General features: G+C 35.3%; 1 protein-coding gene across 13 annotated transcripts in view; it reads right to left on the reverse strand.

The window, feature by feature from the left end:
* The window catches only part of AGBL3 (AGBL carboxypeptidase 3), a 136,758-nt gene that overhangs the window by 96,267 nt on the left and 16,571 nt on the right, over nt 1-23,920 (reverse strand). For 12 of the 13 annotated variants that reach the window (XM_050782390.1, XM_050782391.1, XM_050782392.1 and 9 more), the window contains one exon: nt 9,423-9,530. In XM_050782390.1, coding sequence (XP_050638347.1) covers nt 9,423-9,530 — 108 coding nt within the window. Of the gene's footprint in view, nt 1-9,422; nt 9,531-17,018; nt 17,124-17,209; nt 17,265-23,920 lie in introns of those variants that run through there. The other variant, XM_050782403.1, reaches the window with a different exon arrangement.

Genomic DNA, 23,920 nt, shown 5'->3' on the forward strand with positions numbered 1-23,920 from the left:
AAAAGTTTTACTGTAGGTAAAATGCTATCAAACAGCATCACATGCTACAGAGAAATCTTTCATGAAGAGTCAATTATGTCACAAACTTAACTGCTGTCTAATTTTAAGAAATTGTCAAAGCCACCCTACCTTCAGCAACCACCACCCTGATCAGTCAGCAGCCATTAACACTGAGACAAAATCCTCCACCAAGCAAAATGAACATGAATTGCTGAAGGCTTAGATGATCGTTTGAATTTTTTAGCAATAAAGTATTTCTAATTAGGGCATAGATATTGTCTTTTTTAGACATGATGCTATTTCACACCTAATAGACTTTCATATCCACTTGGACACCACCAAAAAATTTGTGTGACTGACTTTATTGAGAGGTTCACTTTATTGCAGTGGTCTGGAACTAAACCTGCATCTCTGAGGCATGGCTGTATAAATTACGGCTGAATTCTTTTTAAAAACTTGTGCAAATATATAGGGTTCATGTGAAATTTTGTTATATGCGTGTAACATGGAATGTGTAGTGATCAAGTCCAGGTGTTTAGGGTGTCCATCTCCTGAGTACAATATATTCTTGTTTAACTACATTCTATGGCTGACAACAGAGGCTACAAGACAATGGGAAAATATCTTTAAAGAAAAAAAAGCCAACTCAGAATTCTGTATTCAGTGAGAATGCCCTTCAAAGAGTGGTGGAAAAAATACAGGATTAGACAAATGAAATTTGAATAATTCACTGCCAGCCAACTTAAAACTGAAACGAAATGCTAAAGACGTTCTTTGGGATAAAAAAACAATGATGCCAGATGGAAATTCAGATCTACAGGAAGGAATAAAGAGGAGAAGAAATGGTAAATATACAAATAAATATAAAATACTATTTTTTCTCCTCTTAATTTCTTTAAAGGCAACTGACCCATTTAAAACAAACAAAAAAAGGTATAATATTAATTTTAAATAGACCGTAAGAGGCCAGACACGGTGGCTCACGCCTGTAATCCTAGCACTTTGGAAGGCCAAGGTGGGCGGACTGCCTGAGCTCAGAAGTTTGAGACCAGACTTGGCAACACAGTAAAACCCCATCGCTACTAAAATACAAAAAATTAGCTGAACATGGTGGTGCGCACCTCTAGTCCCAGCTTCTCAGGAGGTTGAGGTGGGAGAATCACTTGAACATGGGAGGTAGAGGTGGCAGTGAGCTGAGATCATGCCACTGCACTCCAGCCTGGGTGACAGAGCGAGACTCTCTCCAAAAAAATCAAATAAAAAGTAAAATAAAATAGACTTCAAGAAATTGTATATTGTAACTTCTATATCAATCAAACAAAACATGAGGTATACCTAAGAAAATATTTTAATTAAAATGAAATAATAAAAGGTGTTTGATTGACCTTCAAAAAGAGGAGTAACTGAGGAATAAAAATGAGATGGGCCAATTAATAAGATAGACCCAAACCCAAACATAGGTGCAAGTACATGAAATGCAAATTGTCAAACCACTCTAATTAAAAGGCAGAGATTGTCAGATTAGATTTTTTAAGTAAGGTATTACTATACACTATAAGAAACAGAATTTAAATATAGTTTCATAAAAAGATTGAAAATAAAAGGGGGAGTTATTCTAAGTAAACAGTAAACATAAGAAAACTGGTATTGACTATATTACTCTAAAACAACATAAAGACATGATATAATGCCAGAGATAAAAAGAAATATTTCCTAGTTATAAAAGAGACTGGCTGGGCATGGTAATCCCAGCACTTTGGGAGGCTGAGGTAGGTGGATCACTTGAGGTCAGGAGTTCGAGACCACCCTGGCCAACATGGTGTCTCTACTAAAAATAGAAAAATTAGCTAGGTGTGGTAGCACATGCCTGTAATCTCAGCTACTTGGGAGGCTGAGGCAGGAGAATGGCTCGAACCTAGGGGGTGGAAGTTGTAGTGAGCCAAGATCGTGCCACTACACTCCAGCCTGGGCAAAAGAGCAAGCCTCCATCTCCCTAAAATAAAATAAAATAAAATAAAATAAAATAAAATAATGGTATTTATTTCTATTTTTTTGCGCTTTGATGTGAGAATGCACTTGGGGTGATTTCAATGTTTTTGAATTTATTGGGTCTTGCTTTATGACAAAGCATGTGATTGATCTTAGAATATGTTTCATGTACAAAGGAGAAGAATATATATTCTGTGGTTGCTGGGTGTTCTATTAGGTCCAATTGGTCAAGTGTCCAGTTTAAGTCTAGAATTTCTTTGTTAGCTTTCTGTCTCAATTATCTTAACACTGTCAGTGGGGTGTTAAAGTCTCTTACTGTTATTGTGTGACTAAGTCTTTTTATAGGTCAGGAAGAACTTTTATGAAACAGGATGCTCCAATGTTGGGTTTGTATATATTTAGGATAGTTAAGACTTCTTGTTTAATTGAACTGTTTATGTAATGCCCTTCTTTTTCTTGATTATTGTTGATTGAAAGTCTGTTTCATCTGATATAAGAATTGTGATTCCTGGCCCTTTTTGTTTTCTGTTTGTCTGGTAGATATTTCTCCATCCCTTTACTTTGAGCCTGTGGATGTTATTACATATGAGATGGGTTTGTTGAAGACAGCCAACAGTTGGGTCTTGTCTTTTTATGTAGTCTGCCACTCTGTGCCTTTTAAGTGGAGTGTTCAGACCATTTACATTCAGTGTTAGTATTGATATGTGAGATTTTAATCCTGTCATCGTGTTATTAGCTGTTTGCTCTGTAGATTTGATTGTGTAGTTGCTTTACAGTGGGCTATATGGTTAAGCATGTTTTTGTGGTAGCAGGTATCATTATTTTATTTCCATATCATCTTGTAAGGCTGGTCTAGTGATAACAAATTCCCTTAGCACTTACTTGTTTGAGAAGGATTTTATTTCTCCTTCACTTATGGAAGCTTAGTTTGATGGGATATGAAATTCTTGATTAGAATTCTTTATTTAGGGATGCTGAAAATAGGCCCCCTTCTGGCTTGTAAGGTTTCTGCTGAAAGGTTTCCTGCTAGCTGGATGGGGTTCCCTTTGTAAGTGACTTCACCCTTGCCTCTAACTGCCTTTAAGATTTTTTCTTTCATGTTGACTTTGGTGATTCTGCTGACTATGTTCCATGAGGATGGTCATCTTGTATAATATCTTGCAGGGCTTTTCTGTATTTCTTGAATGTGCATGTTAATCTCCTTAGTGAGATTGGGAAATTTTTGTGAACTATATCCTAAAATACATTTTCCAAATTGCTTACTCTCTCTTCTTCTCTCTCAGGAATATCAATGGGTCATAGATTTGGAATCTTTACATAATCTCATATTTCTCAAAGGTTTTGTTCATTAAAAAAATTCTTTCTTCTTTATTTTTGTATGAGTTTATTCAAAGAACTGGTCTTCAAGCTCTGAGAGTTTTCTTCAGCTTGGTCTAGTCTGCTGTTAATGATTCTAACTGTATTATGTAATTATTGTAGTGAATTTTTCAATTCCAGCAGTTCAGTTTGTTTTTTTCCTTAAAATGGCTATTACATCTTTCAGCTCTTGGATCATTTTACTGGATTCCTAGATTGGGTTTCAACTTTCTCCTGAATCTTGATGAGCTTCCTTGTCATCCAGATTCTGAATCCTATATCTCTCATTTCAATCATTTCAATCTGGTTAAGAACCATTGCTGGAGAGCTAGTGTGCTCATTTGGAGGTAAAGGGACACTCAGACTTTTTGAATTACCTGAGTTCTTGTGCTGATTCTTTCTCATCTGAGAAGGCTGGTGTTCTTTTAACTGTGGTTTAAGTTGAGTATAGTCAATTGGCTTCATTTCTGGGTGTTTTCAGAGGGCCAAAGCTCTGTATAGGGTATTATTTGTGGATAGATTCTTGCCCTGGGTTTTACAGGCAATGAATGTATATTGGCAGAGTATTTTTGGTATTGTAATTTGTGCTACAAACCAGTAGATGGCGCTTAAGAGTAATGGCCAGCAGAGAGGCTCTTAGCTAAAGGGCTCTTTTGGATTTCAGCACACCTGCAGCAGCACTCTATAATGGGCAGGTGGAGAGATGACCCCCATCTCCAGGCCTGCTCTGGGCCTTGCAGGAGTCCCCTCCAATCACTAGTGCCACTTCTGTGTTTTTTTGTTGTTAGATGTTCCAGGTTGTGGGGCTCCCACACCCGTCCCACACGGTCCTGTGGAGGGAGGTGTGCCCTGCTCCTTTGCTGGCCCATGAGCTTGCATGTCTCACCTCTCTCAGTGTTCTCAGAATGGGGGCTCCTCCCACTCAAGTGCTGGCCTCAGATCTACACTCAGCACTCACAAGCTGTATGCCAAAGCCCTGGGACGTTGTGACTGGCCTGTGCTTCCATCTGGCCCTGGCCCCTTGGGGTTGAGCACTGGCTGTGCTGGGGGATGTGAAGTGCTCCTAGGCCACTGGGAAGTATTCAGATGGGGCCACCAGCAAAGCACCAAGGTTAGGCAGAGGAGGTTGTGCTGTGCACATGCTCCTGCAGGAGCAGCCAGGCAGGGGCCTTGGGAAGGGCTAGCGGGCAGAAGGGCCTAAAGAACAGACATGCCCCAGCCCCACAGGATAGGATAGTCAGCCCTGCTCTCTCTTGACCCTGTAGTCAGCTGGGGTTACAGTGACTCAGAGGAACATAGGGAGCCTTAGGAGATGGGCACCTATGGCTGTGTTCTGCTTCAGTGCCCCATGTGCAAAATCCCCTGGACTCCACGTAGGCAAAAGCTCTGTCTTTGCCTACTCTCCAGGCAGATTCCCCTGCCAGTTCAAATATCTGTGGGGGTCATGAAATCTCTTGTAGCTAGGATCCCGGTGATCTGCAGCGAAAGCAGGCTGCCCCACCATCCCTTCACTTGCCTCTTCCCTAGGACCATTCAAGGGTGGGAACTAGCCCTGGCATTCAGCAACCCATGCAGGGTTCCTAGCTTCCTCTTCAGCCTTGGTGTCTGCACCACCTCTCTATCAACCCTCAGTGTTTTCTCTCTGAGGATCTGTTCAAAGCATGTTGATATACTTGATATTTTGGTCTCTCTCAGTGGGAGTGGTGCTTCCTGACTGTCTAGTCAGCCATCTTGTCTCCTCCTTCATTGAGTTTCTATAGCACATGAAAAAGTAAAACATTTGAAAACCATAGCACAAAGGAAAGGAAAAAGGAATTGAGGATATACTTTTGTAAGGTGCTCACACTGTATGTGAAGTGGTATAACATAATTTGAAGATAGTCTTCTAAATTAAAGGTGTATACACACACAAAAAAACCTAGGGCAAAAGTTTAAAAACAGGTATACATGATAAGCCAATAGTGGAGATAAAATGGAAGAATAAAATACAGTCAAATTAATGTCAATGAAGGCAGACAAAGAATTAAAAAAAAATAACATATGGAATAAAACAAAGCTAGTAAGATGGTAGCTATTAATCCAACAACAATAATTATATATTAAACATAATAATTAAAGGACAGATTTTCAGTTTATATAAAAAGCAAATCCAACCATAAAAACTCTAGAAGAAAACCTAGGCAACACCATTAAGAACATAGGCATGGACAAAGATTTTATAATGGAATCACCAAAAGCAATTGCGACAAAAGCTAAAATTGACAAATGGGATCTAATTAAACTAAAAAGCATCTGCATAGCAAGGAAACTGTCATAAGAGCAAACAGGCAACCTACAGAATGGGAGAAAATTTTTGCAATTTACCCATCTGACAAAGGTCTAATATCCAGAATTTACAAGAACGTAAACAAGTTTACAAGGAAAAAAAAACCATCAAAAAGTGAGCAAAGGATATTAACAGACATTTATGTGGCCAAAAAACATATGAAGAAAAGCTCATCATCACTGGTCATTAGAGAAATACAAAATCAAAACCACAATGAGATACCATCTCACACCAGTCAGAATGGTGATTATTAAAAAGTCAAGAAACAACAGATACTGGTGAGGCTGTGGAGAATAGAAACACTTTTACATTGTTGGTGGAAATATAAATTAGTTCAACCACTGTGGAAGAAAGTGTGGCAATTCCTCAAAGATCTAGAACCAGAAATACCACCTGACCCAGCAATCCCATTACTGGGTATATACCCAAAGGAATAGAAATCATTCTAGTATGAAGATACATGCACATGTATGTTTATTGCAGCACTATTCACAATGGCAAAGACATGGAACCAACCCAACTGTCTATCAGTGATAGACTAGATAAATAAAATGTGGTACAAATACACCATGGAATATTATGCAGCCACAAAAAGGAATGAGATCATGTCATTTGCAGGGACATGGATGAAGCTAGATGCCATCATCTTCAGCAAACTAACACAGGAACAGAAAACCAAACACCACATGTTCTCATTCATAAATGGGAGCTGAACAATGAGAACACATGGACACAGGGAGAGAAACAACACATACCGAGGCCTGTCAGGGCCAGGGCGAGGGGAGGGAGAGCATCAGGACAAACAGCTAATGCATGTGGAGCTTAAAACCTAGGTGACTGGTTGATAGGCCCAGCAAACCACCATGGCACACAGATACCTATGTAACAAACCTGCACATTCTGAACATGTATTCCAGAAGTTAAAAAAAAGCAAATCCCAATGATATGCTGTATATCTCCCAAAATAAAACAAATTAAATATAAAACATAGGTTAAAAGTAAAATGATGGAAAAATATATATGCACTACACAAATACTGATAAAAGAAAGATTGACTATCAAAGTAGATTGCCATGGATAAAGCTACAATATCAATATGGTGGTACTGGCATAAGTATCAATATATCAATGGAACAGAATGAAGTGTCTAGAAATAGACCTACATATATATTGTTAACTGACATTTAATAAAGGTGGCAGGGCAATTCAGTAGGTGATAGGATAGTCTTTTCAATAGCTGGTGATGAATCAGTTTTGTTAAAAGGTGGGAAAAAATGAACCTTGACCCTTATCCCAAACCATTCACAAAAAATGATTCTAGATGAATCAAAGTCAAAGGTAAAACAAGTGAAAAGAATAAAGTTTCTTCAAAAACAATAGGTGATCTTGGGAAAAGCAAAGTTTATAGATAGAAAGGATGCAAAACGCACTAAATTTAAAATAAAAACAATTGGTAATTGACTTCATAATAGTTTAAAAATTCTACTCATCAAAAGATATTGTTATGAAAGTGAAAAGGACTTCCACAGATGAAAGTGAAAATTTCACTATATCATATATATGTATGATACAGCATTTATATCTTGAATACATATCAATCATAAAAAGGCAATTTGTGGTATAGTTATATGATGGGGTACCGTTTGGCAATATAAAAGAATCTGCTAACATGTATAAATCTGAAAACATAATTCCAAGTCAAAGAATTCAGACCTAGCAGTGTACTTACTGTATGACTGCATTTATATGAAGCTAAAAGTCAGGCAATAGGGTGACAGAAATCAGAACAGTGTTTGCCTGGGGCTGGAGCTGAGGACTGACCAGAATGGGAGAGATGGGAACTTTCTGGGGTGATGGAAGTGTTCCACATCTTGATAGGAGTGTTGGTTACACAGATGATATATTTTTCAAAACTCACCGAATTGTGTACTTATGATCTATACATTTCATTCTATTTACATTTTACCTCAATTTATCCAAAATAAAAATTAATCATGTCTCATAGTATGCCACATTCTTCAGTATCCTGTCCTAGGGTTTTAACTTTATAAGAACATTTAATTTTCATTGACATTTAAATTACATCTTACCTACTGAAATTTGTCTTTTCTACTCTTCTTTTTTGTCATTTGTGAAAATGGAAAAAGGTAAGTATTTACAATTAATCTTTCACATGTTCAATGAAAATTAAGTCAAGACTTTTTTTCATCCTCAAACCTTGTTTCTATAGCTTTCCTTTCAACTTATGGACAGGCATACTTCACAACTCCCAAGTATGGCATAAAAATAGGATTAAGTGGGGTTGATTGTGATGGATATTCTCTGATTCTACCTACAGATCTATCCTCTACTCTTCTGCACATTATACGTTTCCAAAGAGGTTGATCTGTATTGACTGCCTCAGAGGTTCTCTTGCCCTTTGGCTGTGGACAACTGGTAGAACATGGGAAGTTGGGAGGAGACTGAAATTGGGTTATTTATCCCCCTAGCATTTTCCCTTCAGTGCCACAGATTGGCAGTTGTCTGTTTCCTTACTGAAAGCCACAATTGTTTCGAGGCTGCCCTCTCCTATACCTAAAGGATTCTATAGGTCTGGAGACCATTCTGTCTTCTCACCCTTTCAGGCCTAGCAGTCATGGTTCTGCTCTGTTGATAGTCCTATGTTGCTTCCCACCATCCCTTGTTAATCTCCATTAACTCTGTCTACCCTTTTAAAAATTCATTAAGTTAAATTTCATTAAACTTTCTTAAATTACTCTGAGTATGCTATCTAATTCCTGAGAAGACCCTGACTGATTCATCTCAATTATTTTAGTTTTTTAAATCAGATCTCATTTCAGTTATGTATGGCAGTTCTGAGGCATGTTTGCCATGTAAATATTCACAATCAAATTGGAAAAATCATAGGTATTCCTCTTCAGTTGTTTAAAAATATTGTGAGTATATTTTTGTGAGTTGTTTGTGTGTATATGATTTCTAGAATTTGCTTACTGTACAGGAAATAGTCTCAGTGAATTTCTCTTTGTCTTGCTAGCCCCTTAAATACAATATATATGCTCCCTAGAAGTTATCTTTAATATATGAAAATACTCTAAGATATTAAACTGTGTTGGTGAAATTATGAGGAGTCTATACTTCCTTACAGTGGTGCTTCAGGAGCAGTATAGTTGAGAACATACTCTGAGACTTCTATGTTTGATTATTAGCATACTGTATCATGAAAGCAAACAAAATATTTTGCATTAATAGAGTTTTCAAAGTACAAATATGGATCTTGAGTGTTAACACTTTCCTGAGATACAATCTTAGATATTTTTTTGCAATGTAGCATAATTGTTTCACTTTTAAAAATTATAACGCCAAGAAATGCATCAGAGTCAGGAAATTAAAAGAAAAACATCTGAATGAATGCATGAATGTGAGCTGTACTAGAAGGAATAATAGTTGCAAAGCACTTCACTGCGTTTATCTTTCAAAATTGATATGAAGCAAAATTCATTCTACATATAACTCTTCATTCTAATGGCAAACATGATGTTTAATTTTAAAGTAACTTGCATAAACTGCAATACGCCTTCAAAGATATAACTGGCACTAAATCCACACTTGGATCAATATGTAAACAAACATCTTTATGTTTAGAGACTGGTCATCTGAAATTTCCACTACAAACAGCAAAACAAATATAACTCAGAGATTAACCTAAGTACCAAATTATATTTTACAGCAACATGTGTCATTATGTGCTCACCATCTTCAGCTAGATAAACCACAGTATCTTCCTTGGAGTCTGGATAAAGGGGTTCCGTTTCTAAGCCCGTTGGGATATACACTGGCTCAGGACAAGAAGGAGTCCAATCTGGAAAAAAAAGTGAAACATTATTTGAAAATGACTTCAAAATAAAACAGGAAAATTTTATTGCATATTTTCAAATTATTCATTGATAGATATAGGCTAAAATGTAGTGTTTTGTGTGGGGTAAGATTTCACTAAGGGTTCATTGGAAGTAATAATGAACATTGTCACACTGTGATACAACTTATGACATTTCATTCATACCTTTTTCTGAATTATTATATTGAGTAGTTTCATGATTGCTTTTTGCTCATTACTGATTTTATACCTATTTTATAACACAGTTCTCTTTCTCCTGAGCCCTTGATACCATTCTATCCCACCTCTGGGAATCTTACTCTACCTTTTATTCTTCTTTTCCCTTCAGCCTCTTTGCCTGATAATGGCTGTCAAGATAAACCTGAACATGTTTATAAGATTTAACTCCCAAAAGCAAAGATTTTATTTTATTTTATTTTATTTATTTATTGGAGATGGAGTCTTCTTCAGTCGCCCAGGTTGGAGTGCAGTGGCCCGATCTCGGCTCACTGCAAGCTCCGCCTCCCGGGTTCAGGCCATTCTGCCTCAGCCTCCTCGAGTGGCTGGGACTACAGGTGCCTGCCACCACGCCCGGCTAATTTTTAATTTTTTTGTATTTTTAGTAGAGAGGCAGTTTCACCATGTTAGCCAGGATGGTCTTGATATCCTGACCTCGTGATCCACCCGCCTTGGCCTCCCAAAGTGCTGGGATTACAGGTGTGAGCCACTGCACCCGGCCAGTAAAGATATTAGACGCCCCCCTACCCCTGCCACTTCTCTTTTAGCTACCAGCTTTCCTTCTTTTTAGGATCGAATTTCTTAAACGTCATCTGCACTACTCAGGTCTTTCTGACCATGACCTATTTGATGGGGGAAAAATGACTTCACAGCCTAACTACCCTAGTTATTTGTATTTTTTTAATGGACCAAGAATTTAGTGACAAACAAGTATTACTGCACAAATATTTTAGAGATTATGTGTACATCTCCTTTAACAACAGAGGTGTATTTGACCTAATCAATAGGGGTCAAATCTAGCTACAGAAGAAACACAGTCTACCATACTGATGCAAATGTGTATCACTGTATTGTAGTGTTAAATGAATCACACACAACCAAATAAATTGGTAATAAAGATAAGCAAATTATGATTAAAATTTTAAATGTTTTATTTAAAATCTTCTCATTAGTTGAAAGCCTTAACCAATTTAAGTCAAAATTAATGAACTAATAAAATAACTCCCATTCTGAAACATTAGGAATTTCAGCTATTTGCCTTTGTGTATGCTGATTTTCTTTTTTTCTTTTTGAGACGGAGTCTCACTCTGTCACCCAGGCTGGAGTGCAGCAGCATGAATCTCGGCTTACTGCAAGCTCCGCCCCCCAGGTTCACGCCATTCTCCTGCCTCAGCCTCCCCAGTAGCTAGGACTACAGATGCCCGCCACCAAGCCTGGCTAATTTTTTTTTTTTTTTGTATTTTTAGTAGAGACGAGGTTTCACCAGGTTAGCCAGGATGGTCTCGATCTCCTGACCTCGTGATCCGCCTGCCGCGGCCTCCCAAAGTGCTGGGATTACAGGCGTGAGCCACCACACCCGGCCTGTGTATGCTGATTTTCAAAAGTTGCAAGACATCCAGACTTCTCAGTTAAGAAAACAGAGATTTTATTAATTTCTGCTTACGCTCTTCTTTATTTATTAATAACTAGTCCTTATTGTAGAGAACCATGAAACCCTATCATTATAACTGGAGAAAGAACTTGTATATAAGGGTCAAGTTTGCAGTTTATTAGAATATTCTTACTGAGAGCTGTGTTTTGAGAATCAGATGTAACCCACTTCTGATACCCATATCCACTGTTCCACTAAAATTGTTCTTTACATTGTATTTGAAACAGGGTGAGCATTCAGTTAAATGTCTATAGATTAAATGGACAGAGATCAATGGACATATGGAGAGATGAATGAATGGATAGTTGAACAATGCAAAGTTCTTATCCACATATTCCTTAAATGTAAATAATGTGATATACGTCTACTGCATAAATGTTTTATGTCTGGCAATATCGTCATTGCAAAAAAGCTACTCTAGAGCTAGGGTTGTTTAAGTAGAAGATTTTCGCTTGAAATGAAGCATTTCAAGATTTTCTGAGTATTCTATACTAAGCAATTTCATTGGTAATGGACTTAAACATCAACATGGATTCCTGATATAGGCACTTCTTGACTTGTTATTCAGTGACAGATTTCGCAACTATCTTTTTGTCAAGTAGACTAGAAAATTATATATTCATCTTTCCGTTATCACAATCTCCTACTATCCTTGTTGATGTCTGCTGTTCAAAAAACTACTTGAAAGTGGTGGCCGTCACTGTCCCAAGAGAACTCAGATGTCTGTGCATAACAAATACGTGTTTCCCAGTTCTCTCAAAGCTGCAGACTCTTGAGCTGCGAAAACAACACTGCATTCTTTTGAGTCCTCCTTTAGTCAAAGTCATGTTCCCAGAAGAATGGAGACTGCACTTAGCAGTTACCATGTCATATGAGCACTAAATCAGTGCTGTTTGTGCCATTATGTCTCATGGATCACCTTGTGAAGGTTTCTGCTTTGTCCTTCAGCTCCTTTCTCCACAGGCCTTAGGACTGGCTGAGACAACACCATGCCTTCAGCCCTACACCATACGCTTCATTTTCTTCCAAGGAAAAAGAAAAAAAATAAACTTGTATGCAAAAGAAGACTCCTTCAGGTCCTAACCACCAGTACAGCAGATTTAAAAGCCTAAGTAGGTGGTAAGGATATTCCATTTTGTATATCTCTTTTTTCACTTGGCTACTGTGAGACTTCTTGTAATCTGTTCTCAGATTTATCTTTGGTTGATCCCACTTTTTGATCACTGAGATATGGTATATGCAAATGATCTTATAAAAGGGATATCCAGGAGTCATAGGAAATCCCAGAAATAATAGAGGTTCTGAATTAAAGGTGTTTAATTTGGAATGCTTTTTATAAGTAATTATTTTTATCAGTCTTGTTTATTGTATAAAAGTTAAAAGAAAAAAATCCACAATCTCATTATGCAGAGATAAATATCAACTTTTTTTCTTTTTTTTTTTTTTTTTTAAGAGACAGAGTCTCGCTCTGTTGCCCAAGCTGGAGTGCAGTGGCATGATCTCAGCTCACTGCAACCTCCACTTCCTGGGTTCAAGCAATTCTCCTGCCTCAGCCTCCTAAGTAGCTGGGACTACAGGTGCACGCCACCACGCCCTGCTAATTTTTTTGTATTTTAGTAGAGATGGAGTTTCACTGTGTTGCCGAGGCTGGTCTCAAACTCCTGAGCTCAGGCAATCTGCCCGCCTCTGCCTCCCAAAGTGCTAGGATTACAGACGTGAGCCGCCGCACCTGGCCAACATTTTGGTTTTTATCTTTTTAGGCTTTCTAGCTTTCAACCATCCAGTTCAGATGCTTTTGGCATATGCTAAGAAAAAATATTATTTCACATATTTAGAAACCCAGAAGTAGAGGGGACTCAAGGGATGGTATAATCAGTGACTGGTGGTCATCCAGAGCTCAGTGTCTTTATGTCTCTCCACTTTGTCATCCTCATCCTAAGGCGTATGATTGTAAAATGTAAAACAACATGGCTGTCAGTGGAAGAGTGTCTTGTACTAACTGACTTAATCAACTGCGACGGAATCAACCACAATTAGTTAACCACAATGTCTTCTTCATGTATATGGCATCATTTATATATACTGATCACCAATTTGTTTTTCCCACCCCACTTCACTAAACATCTTAGAGATGTTTAATAGACATAGATCTTTATCATTTTTTAACATCTGTATAGTGTTCTCTAATATGGATTGCCACAATTTGACCATTAGTGGACATAACAGTTACATCTTTATTTACCTAAGAGATAAACTTCTGGTCAGGGAATACATGTATATTTTCCTTTATTAAGAAACAAAACTGTCAAATCTTTTTACAAAGTGATTATACAATTTTACATTCCCACCAACAATGTATTAGAGTTCCAGTTGCTCTACATTCTAATATTTGGTTGTCAGTCTTTTAAATTTTTTGCCATCCTGGTAGATGTAAAGTAGTATCTCAGTGTGGTTCAAATTTTCATTTCCCATGTGGAAAAATTTTTTTCATATGTTTATTGATTATTATGAGAAATGTCTGTTCAAATCTTTTGTCCATTTTAAAATTAGGTTTTCATTGTTGGTTTGTAGGAATTCTTCATATATTCTGCATACAAGTCTTTTGTCATATATGTGTTGGGAATATTTATTTTTATAGACTGTGGCTTGCCTTTTCATTTTTAACTGTCTGTTAATGAGAAATTTTAAATTTTGATGATGTCAACTTTATTAATTTTTCATTGTTTCTTTTTTCTTTCTATCTCCTAAGGAATTGGTGCCTTATCTATAAATACAAAGATATTGTTCTATGTTTTCTTATAGGAGCTTTATAATGTTAGGTTATATATAGCTTTATATGTTTAGATCTATGATCTGTCTTGAATTAATTTTTGTGTACTAGTGAGGTAGAAGTCAAGGATTTTTTTTTCTACATGTATACTAAGTTATTACAACACCAATTATTGAAAAGACTTTCCTTACCCTCATTGAGTTTCTTTAGTGCCTTTGTCAAAAGTCATTTGGTCATAAACACGTTGGTCTATTTCTGGACGTTTTTACTCTGTTCCACTGATGTGTTCATCTTTTTGTCAATTGTTTGTGCCCACTAAAAAAATCTACCAAAACAAACTTCTATCCATATTTCACATGGCCAGAAACAAAGCAAATGTTTAAATGTTTATTAGGTATTATGCTTATGAAAAGTGCAAAAACAAAGAACTACAGCTTACTGATTTATCACAAAGCAAATACCACATAAGCCACGAAATATTACATTGCAAGCACCTTACATACTCCACTCATGCCCCTTTCCCATCACCAGCCTCTCCCTCCCTTTGAAAAGGAGCCATTAGCCTTAATATAATGCAATTGTTTCTTTACTCTCCTTTATAAATTTACCACCTAAGCATTCATATATATATGCATGTGTATAATATAGTTTTTATCTAGAGAAGTGTAAATAAAACCATTGCTTTGCTTTGCCTATATTTGAACTTTATATAAATTAAAATCACATAGTATGTGGTATTCTTCTGTGCTGTTTTTCATGTATATTGTGAAATCAATCCACATGGTGGCATATTGCTGTAATTTGCTTATTTCATTGATATATAATATTTTTTAAAATGTTACAATTTATCCATTTCTATTTATAATGGACATTTGGGCTGTTTCAGTTTGGGGCTATTAAGAACAATGGTGCTATGAACAACTTTGTACATATTGCTTAGAGCATCTGTGCTCACATCACTTTTAGGAGTAAAAATTCTAGGTTGCAGGGCATGTATCAATTTCAGTAAATAATGCCACACTATCATCCAAAATGATTATACTAATTTACACACCCACCAGCAGGTCACGAAGGTTCCATTTGCTCCATATGCTCACCATTGCTTAGTATAAGTTAAATTTAACCTTGCAAGGTGTCTGTGAAACAGTACTCAGCCTCATTAACAATCAGAGAATTGCAAATTAAAATCACAATAAGATAAGACTTCATGATAAGGTTAATATTATCTCATATGTTTATTGGCCATGTGAATATCATTTTTTATAAAGTGCCCATTGAAGTCTCCTGCCCAGTTTCCTACTGGGTTGTTTGTCTTTTCTTATTACTTTCAGAAATGCTTTGTATATTCCAGAAATGATCTATTTGTCAGTTATGTATTGCAAATATTAACATATTCTCCTAATCTATTGTTTACTTTGGTTTATTTTTTGATGCACTGAAGTTTTTAATTTTACTGTAGTCAAATTTATCCATCTTTTCTTTATGGTTAGGGATTTTTTTTTTTTTTTTTTTTTTTTTGGAGATGGAGTCTTGCTCTGTTGCCCAGGCTGGAGTGCAGTGGCGCCATCTCGGCTTACTGCAAGCTCTGCCTCCCGGGTTCACGCCGTTCTCCTGCCTCAGCCTCCTGAGTAGCTGGGACTACAGGTGCTCGCCACCGCGCCCAACTAATTTTTTTTTGTATTTTTAGTAGAGACGGGGTTTCACCATGTTAGCCAGGATGGTCTCCATCTCCTGACCTCGTGATCCGCCCCCCTCAGCCTCCCAAGTGCTGGGATTACAGGCGTGAGCCACCGCGCCCGGCCCCCTGGTTAGGGTATTTTATGTTCTATTTAAGTCTTTCCAGATTTTAACATTATGAAGATATTTTCTTGTATTATTTTCTAGAAATCTTACTGTTTTACCTTTCATTTTTATATCCATAACCCATTTGAAATGGACTTTTGTGTATAAGGTTGGGGTGAGATTTCACTTTTTCCATATGGAAATCCAATTATTCCAGTATTATTTACTGAAAAGACCATCTTTAACTTTCTCTTGCAGTTCCATCTTTGTCATAATGACACGGGTCTGTTTCTAAGCTCTCTATTCTAATCCATTCCTGTTTCCTTTCAGCAATGCCATACATTACTATAACTTTATTAAGGTTTATGAGCTAGTAAAGTAAACCTTACAATTTTTGTCTTTTAAGAGGTCGTTGGCATTTCCATATGCATTTTTAAAGTATCTTGTCAATTTCTATAAAAAAATCACAATTGGGATTTTGATTGGTATTGCATGGAATATGTAGATCAGTTTGGAGATAACTGACATCTTTAGAATAATGAGTCTCCCAATCTATGAACATTCTATATCCTTCTACTTATTTAGGGCTTTTAAAATCTCTCTCAATAATGCTTTATTGCTTCTTCATAGAAATCTTGTCTATCAGATTTATTCCTAGGCATGTGATTTTTAAACTTTTTATTTGAAACAGTTGCACACATAAAGTTGCAATAACAGGAAAAAAAACCTTTTTCTCCCTGAAGTACTTGCCAACATAATACCCCATCCTCTCCAAACATATTTCCTCCAATGAAGGAAATCCTCCTATATAAATAACCATAATACAACCATCAAGATCAGGACATTAATACTGATTTACTTCTAATATTTAATCCTTAAAGTTTTGACAGTTGTATAATGTCCTCTATAGCAAAAGTATCCACTTTAGAATCACACATTGCATTTAACTTTAATGTATATTTTAGTTTTCTTCGATATAGAACAGCTTTTCAGTCTTTCCTTATATGTCATGACTTTGACACTTTTGAAAATTACAGGTCAGATTTCCAATGTCAGCTAAGAGACACATAATGTTAAAACAAAACAAAACAAAACAAAACAAAACAAAAAACAGCACTTTGGGAAGCTAAGGCAGGCGGATCATGAGGTCAAGAGATGGAGACCATCCTGACCAACACTAGTGAAACCCCGTCTCTACTAAAAATACAAAAATTAGCTGGGTGTGGTGGCGTGTGCCTGTAGTCCCAGCTACTCAGGAGGCTGAAGCAGGAGAATGGCTTGAATCTGGAAGGTGGAGGTTGCAGTGAGCCGAGATTGCACCACTGCACTCCAGCCTGGTGACAGCGTGAGACTCCATCTTAAAAAAAAAAAAAAAATCATCCCTACCCTTACAACAAAAAATATACTAGACAAATTGCAAATAATGACTTTTTGCCAACCCACCATAGAAGAGGTTGCAGGGCAACCAAATGCTCCAAAGTCTGCAAAAAGACAGAAATTTGCAAGGTGAAACTGGACCTCAGTAGTTGCCCACTGAAGGCAGATGCTGCTGAACTTCATATAATCTGGTAAGAAGGCACAGCTAAAGCTTTTAAAATAAATTTTAAAAAGCCAAATGTGAGTGTGAAGTCCCTTGGGGCTGTAGATATAAGATGTAGTGGGTTAGCACCCACTTTCAGACTTTTCCTCTGGGAATCCCACCAGGTGCTCACAAGGAAAAAGAGAATCCTGCGAAAGTTATTCTTGTGGTGCTGCACTGGGGAGGGGAACAGCAGCCTCTGCCAAACTCCACCCAGACCCATCTATGCATCTCCCTTTATGGAATAAAATACTTAATCTATAATAAGACATTAGTAGGAAACCATTGTATCTGGGGAAAGGGAACAGAAAAAACAATACAAAAATCCCCAACACTACCACACTAACCTTGAGTGAGATATAGGCATATGTGCTATTTTCTGTCTATATAGTTGCCTGTTCTGGACATTTCACATAATTGGAATCACATTATTTGTTCTTCTGTGTCTGGCTTTTATCACTCAGTATAATGGTTTCAAAGTTCATCCATGTTGTAGCATGTATTAGTACCTCATTCCTTTTTATGGCCAATTAATATTATATTGTGTGGAAATACCATATTTCGTTTTTCCATTCATCCATTGATGGACACTTGGGTTGTTTCCACCATGTGGCTACTAAGAATAATGCTGCCATTAACGTTTGTATTTAAGTTTTGTTTGGATATATGTTTTCATTTCTCTTGGGTACATATCTACAAGTGGAACTGCTGGGCCAAATAGTAACTCAATGTTTAACTTTCTGAAGAAAACACCAAACTGCTTCCAAAGTAGCTGCACAATTTTACATTCCCAACAGCAGTGTATAAGGGTTCCAGTCTCTCCACATGCTTGTCAGTACTTATCTGACTTTTTGATTCAAGTCATCCTAGTGGGTGTAAAGAGGTATCTTATTGTGGTATTAATTTGCATTTCCCTATCACTAAAGCTGTTGGACATATTTTCATGTGTTTACTGGCCATTTGTTCATTTACTTTGGAGAAATGTTTATTTAGATCCTTTGTACACTTTAAAATTTAGTTGTCTTTTTATTATTGTGTTGTAAGAGTTCTTTATATAGTTTAGATAGAAGTCCTTTGTCAGATAAATAATTTTCAAATATTTTATCTTGTTCTATGGGTTTAATTCTCATTTTCTTGACAGTTTCTGTTGAAACACAGAACTTTCAATTTTGATAAAGTTCAATTCATCTATTTTTTTTCCAGTTGTTGCTTGTGCTTCTGGCATTATACTTAATAATCCATTGTCAAATCCAAAGTCATGAAGATTTGCCTCTATGTTTCCTTGTAAGGGTTTTATAGTTTGGGCTGTTAGTTAGATGTTGATCCATTTTGAATCAATTTTTGTATATGGTGTGAGGTAAGGGACAAACTTCTTTATTTTGCATGTGGTTATCTATCCAGTTGTCTTGGGGCCATTTGTTGAAAAGACAATGCTCTTCCTATTGAATAGTCTTGCCATCCTTGTCAAAAATCAGTTCACCACAGACACATGGGCTTATTTCTGGACTTCCAATTTTATTCACTGGTATTCACTGGTCTATATATCTATCCTCATGACAGTACCACACTAAATTACTGTTTGTAGTTAAGTTTTGAAATAAGAAAGTGTGAGCTCTCAAATTTGTTCTTAAGTTTTTTTTTTTCTTTTTTTGGCCATTCTGGGTTCCCTGAGTTTCTATATAAATTTTAGTATCAGCCTGTCAATTTCTACAAAGCAACCCACTGGTATTCTAATGAAAACTGCATTGAATCTGTAGATTCATTTGGGGAGGACTGTCATCATAATAATAGTAAGTCTTTTGATCCATAAACATGGGATGTCTATTTACTTAGATCTTTATTTTCTTTCAGTAATGTTTTGTAGTTGTCAGAGTATGCCTTGTACTCTTTACCTAAATGTATTCATATTTTATTCTTTTGCAAATTGAATAGTTTTCGTAAGTTCATTTTAGGGTTGTTTATTATAAGTGCATAGAAATACAATTGATTTTTATATATTAATCTTATATTCTGCAACCTTGCTGAACTCACATATTAGTTCTAAAAGTTTTTTTCAGTGGATTGCTTAGGATTTTCTATGTACAAAATTATTTTATTGGCAAATATAGTTTTACTTCCTTCTTTCCAATGTAGATTTTTTAAACTTCTTTTTCTTGTCTAATTACCCTGGCTAGAACCTCCATTACAATGTCATATAGAAGTAGAAAAGTGGATATCTTTGTCTTGTTCTTGACCTTATGGGGAAAGCATCTAGTCTGTTCACCATTAAGTAGATATTAGCTGTAGGATTTCCATAGATGTCTTTTATTGAGGACATCCCTTTCTCGTCCTAATTTGGTGAGTGTTTTTGTCATGAAAGGGTGCAGGATTTTAAAAAAAATGCCTTTTCTATGTTTATTGAAATAATCTTGTGTTTCTTTTTAATTCTACTGATATTCTCTATCACATTAATTGATTTTTGGGTATAGGGAACAAACAACGTATCTGGATAGATTCCACTTGTTCATGATATATATTCTTTTTATTTGTTGCTGGATTTAGTTTGCTAGTATTTTGCTGATGAATTTTATGTCTATATGCATAATATATATTAGTTTGTAGTTTTCTTGTGATGTCTTTGTGTGGTTTTATTATCAGAGTAATACTGGCCTCATAGGGATGGATGGGGAAGCATTTCTTCCTCTTCTATTATTGGAAGAGCTTTTGAAGTATTAGGAATTGTTTGGTACAATGTTCTAAACATTAAATGTTTGGTAGAATTCAGCAATGAAGCTATTTGGATTTAAGCTACTCTCTGTAGTAGTTTTTCTATTATTAATTAAATCCCTTTACTTGTTATATGTCTATTTAGATGTTCTATTTCCTCGAGTCAGTTTCAGTACTTCGTGCCTTGCCAGTCATGTGTCCATTTCATCTTAGTTATTTAATTCCTTTTTAGTCTGTATCTGGTTCTCATCTAATTTGATAATTACATCCTCTTAGTTTTCTAGCACAGGATTCTCAGGACAGTTACATACATCATCACAAGTTGATAATATTCAAGCCTTTACAAGTGTTTGCAACTACAGCAGACAGTTAGTTCTGCATTTAAATCACATGCCACAAAATTTCACATAACTTCTTCTTTTCAAGGGTATCCAAATCTAAGTATTCCTCCAAAAGATTTCACAGCATTTCCAAAGTTGTGCTGAGGAGCCACTTTATTTTGTCTTATGTGGCAGATATATAAGATGACTATTTTCCATAAGGCAGAATAGGTGACTTTGTTAAGTAATTGCCAGGATAAGCCATTTCCATATGCAGATTCAAGTAGTTGTTCAAGTTGGTCCACTGTTATATGAACAAAAGAATATTTAGCAGTATAAGGCCCTGCACTCAGCTAGTTGTCCTCCAAATTTCCACTGCTAGTTTTTTTACACATTGCTAGTTGTCCTCCAAATTTTCATTCTAACTTTCTTCCTGACTTACCAAATCTTCCTGACTTACCAAAACCTGAATTTATCAGGGCAGCAATGTACCTCCATTAAATAACCTTAAGTTTTCAGGCTTGCCTATGGCCAGGAGTAGCGACGCAATATAATTCTAGTCAATGAGGGGTAAAAAGATGACTTCTGGTAGAATTTCTGGGAAAGCTTTTTTTAAAAAAAATTAAAATAAAAAGAAATAGAATCAACTGGCATAAGCATGTTGCTCTTTGTTTTTCCTCCTCTTCACTGTATTTTCATCTGCTTAACAGGGTCTTTTGCAAAACAAGAGCTTTTAATTCTGAAGTCCAATTTATCAATTTTTTTATTAATCATGTTTTTGGTGTCAATTCTAAGAACTCTTTGCCTAGCTCTAGATCATAAAGATTTTCTTTTATTTAAAAAAAGATTTATAATTGTATGTTTTACATTTAAATCTATGATTCATTTTGAATGCATTTTGTATAAGGTGTTAGACTTAGGTTGAAGTTTTCCCTTGTCTCTTTCTTTTCTTCCTATGGATATCCAATTTCTCCAGTAATATTTGTTGAAAATGCAAACTTTCCTCCATTAAATTGCTTTTTCACTTTGGTCAAAAACCACTTGGGAATATTTGTGTGGTTCTACTTGAGTTCTCTATTCTCTTCTACTGATCTAATACCACAGAGCTTTGACTACTGTAGCTATATAAAAGTTTGAGGTAAGAGGCTACTTTATCCCATTTTATGCTTCATTTTCAAAATTGCTTTTTTAAAAAATTTTAGTTCTTTAGCCTTTCCATATAAATTTTAGAATAATTTTGTCTACATCTACAAAAAGAAATCCTGATAGGAATTTCTTGAAACCTGTATGTCAACTGGGGAGAGCTGACATCTTTACTACATTGAGCTTAGTCCTAATCATGAACATGGTATATTTCTTGATTTATTTAGATCTTCTTTTATTTATTTCATCAACATCGCATAGTTTTAAGAATGCAAGTCTTGTACATGTTTTGTTAGATTTACACCTAATTTTTTAAAAAGTAATTATAACAGTAATGTTCTATATTGTGGTATGGGTTTAGATTACACAAATGTATGCATTTGTTAAATTTGTTAAAATTCATTGATACAATTAGATTCATGAATTTTGTCTTTTGTAAAATGTACCTCAAAACTAAAAAGGAATTCCAGGTAACAATATACATGCTAAAGTATTTGGAGGTGAAATGTAAGAATATCTACAACTTACTTTTAAATGAATAAAAAAATTAAAAGGACTTGATGGATAAACAGAGGGATGGATAGATGGCTACATATGTGATAAAGCAATATAGTAAATTATTGATTGTAAGAATCTAGTTGATGGCCATATAGGTTCCTGTATAATCCTTTCAACTTCTCTGCATATTTGAAAACATTCTTAATAAAATACTGGGAAGTAAGAAGTTAATACAGAGCAAGAGGTTAAATAAAGGACAAAATAAATCTAAATAAATCAGATTTACAAAAAATCATTAACTAATAAATTATTAGAATACAGCACAAAACTAGAACTAAGAAATAAATTCAAGCACTGATTCTTTGAAAAAATTAACAAGATAAAGCCTACCAACATACTCAGGGGAGAAAAATAAGAATGCAAAAACACAATGTAAAATATTAGGACAAAGGGAAAAAAATCCCCTATCTTTAAAGGAAATTATAGCAATTATAGGAGAATACTTTGCTTAAATTTAGAAATGAATTTTAAAATCCTGCATGAAAAGCATTTTTCTAGGAAAATAAATAACCATAACTGTCCCTGGAATATGTAGGAAACTTACAGACCTAACAAAGAAGAAACTGAGAAGTTTTATGGTAACAATATACTCTGTCTCTCTAAAACAGTAACAAAATATGCACAGTTTTAGAAGACTTCTCTCAAAATTAAAAAGAACATTAATTAAAACATTACTGAAACTGTTCTAAAGCAAAGAATTCTAAATAACGTTTATACCAAAACCTGAAAAATGCACATAAGCTAGAAAATTTTTAAAGATCTATCTTATTTCTGAATATTAAAGCAAAAATTCTGCATAAAATGAGAAAACAGGATTCAGCAACCCACTAAAAATTATTCACAATGACCAACTGCACTTTATTTAAATACTATACAACTGTTCAATATTAAAGAAACTAATATCATTCACCAAAATAATAGGTCAAATGAGAAGAATATCATAATCCCTCTACCCCATAGATGTTAAAAAGGCATTTAATAAAGTTTAGTAATAATTTCTGGTAAAGTTTTCTTAATAATATAAGAATAAATTGATAACTCCTTAGCAGAATAAAAAAATTTATTTTAGTTTAACAGAAGCCAATAATTTGCTTAATGAGAAAACAGTAAAACTAGTCCCATTAAAATGAAGAATAAGACAAAGGCAACATTATTAAATATTTTTTGACAGTACCAGTAAATGCATTTAGTACAAAAAAGAAATATAAGGTATAAAAACTGCAAATTAGTAGATATAATTACATTAATACAGGATAATATAACTTTATAATTGGAACATACATAGTAATTTAAATATTAGAAACAAAGTATGGAAATTTTCAAAATTAATACACACAAAAATAGCTTTCCTGTATGTAAACAAGTTAGAAAATATAATAAATATTCTATTTGAAATTGCTATTCTCACAACAAAAATATTTAGTTTTTAGCAACAAAATAAAATACCTAACAATAAACTTAGAAACGGTGCAGAAAAAAATTAAAACTATAATAAGGGAGATCAAGGAAAACTAGGATAAATGGTGAGACAAATCTTACTGTTGGACAGGAAGGTGCAATTTTAAAAGTATGTTACTCTTCCTTAAGTTAATGTATAAATTTAATGTGATCACAATAAAGTTACCAGTTTATTTATTTTAGGACAACTAGGAAAGCTTATTTTAGATTCCATATAGAGACATAACAAGGCAAAAGTAGCCAGAAAAATCTTGAACAAAGTAAAACAGTAAGGAACTAAGTTTACCACATAACAGAATTATAGTTTAAAAGCTATAGTAATAGAGTTTCATGCTGGCATATCAAAAGACAGATTAATGGAACAGAATTCAAAATTGGACCTAAGAGTTT

Source organism: Macaca thibetana, chromosome 3, assembly GCF_024542745.1.
Source record: "Macaca thibetana thibetana isolate TM-01 chromosome 3, ASM2454274v1, whole genome shotgun sequence".
Taxonomy (NCBI): domain Eukaryota; kingdom Metazoa; phylum Chordata; class Mammalia; order Primates; family Cercopithecidae; genus Macaca; species Macaca thibetana.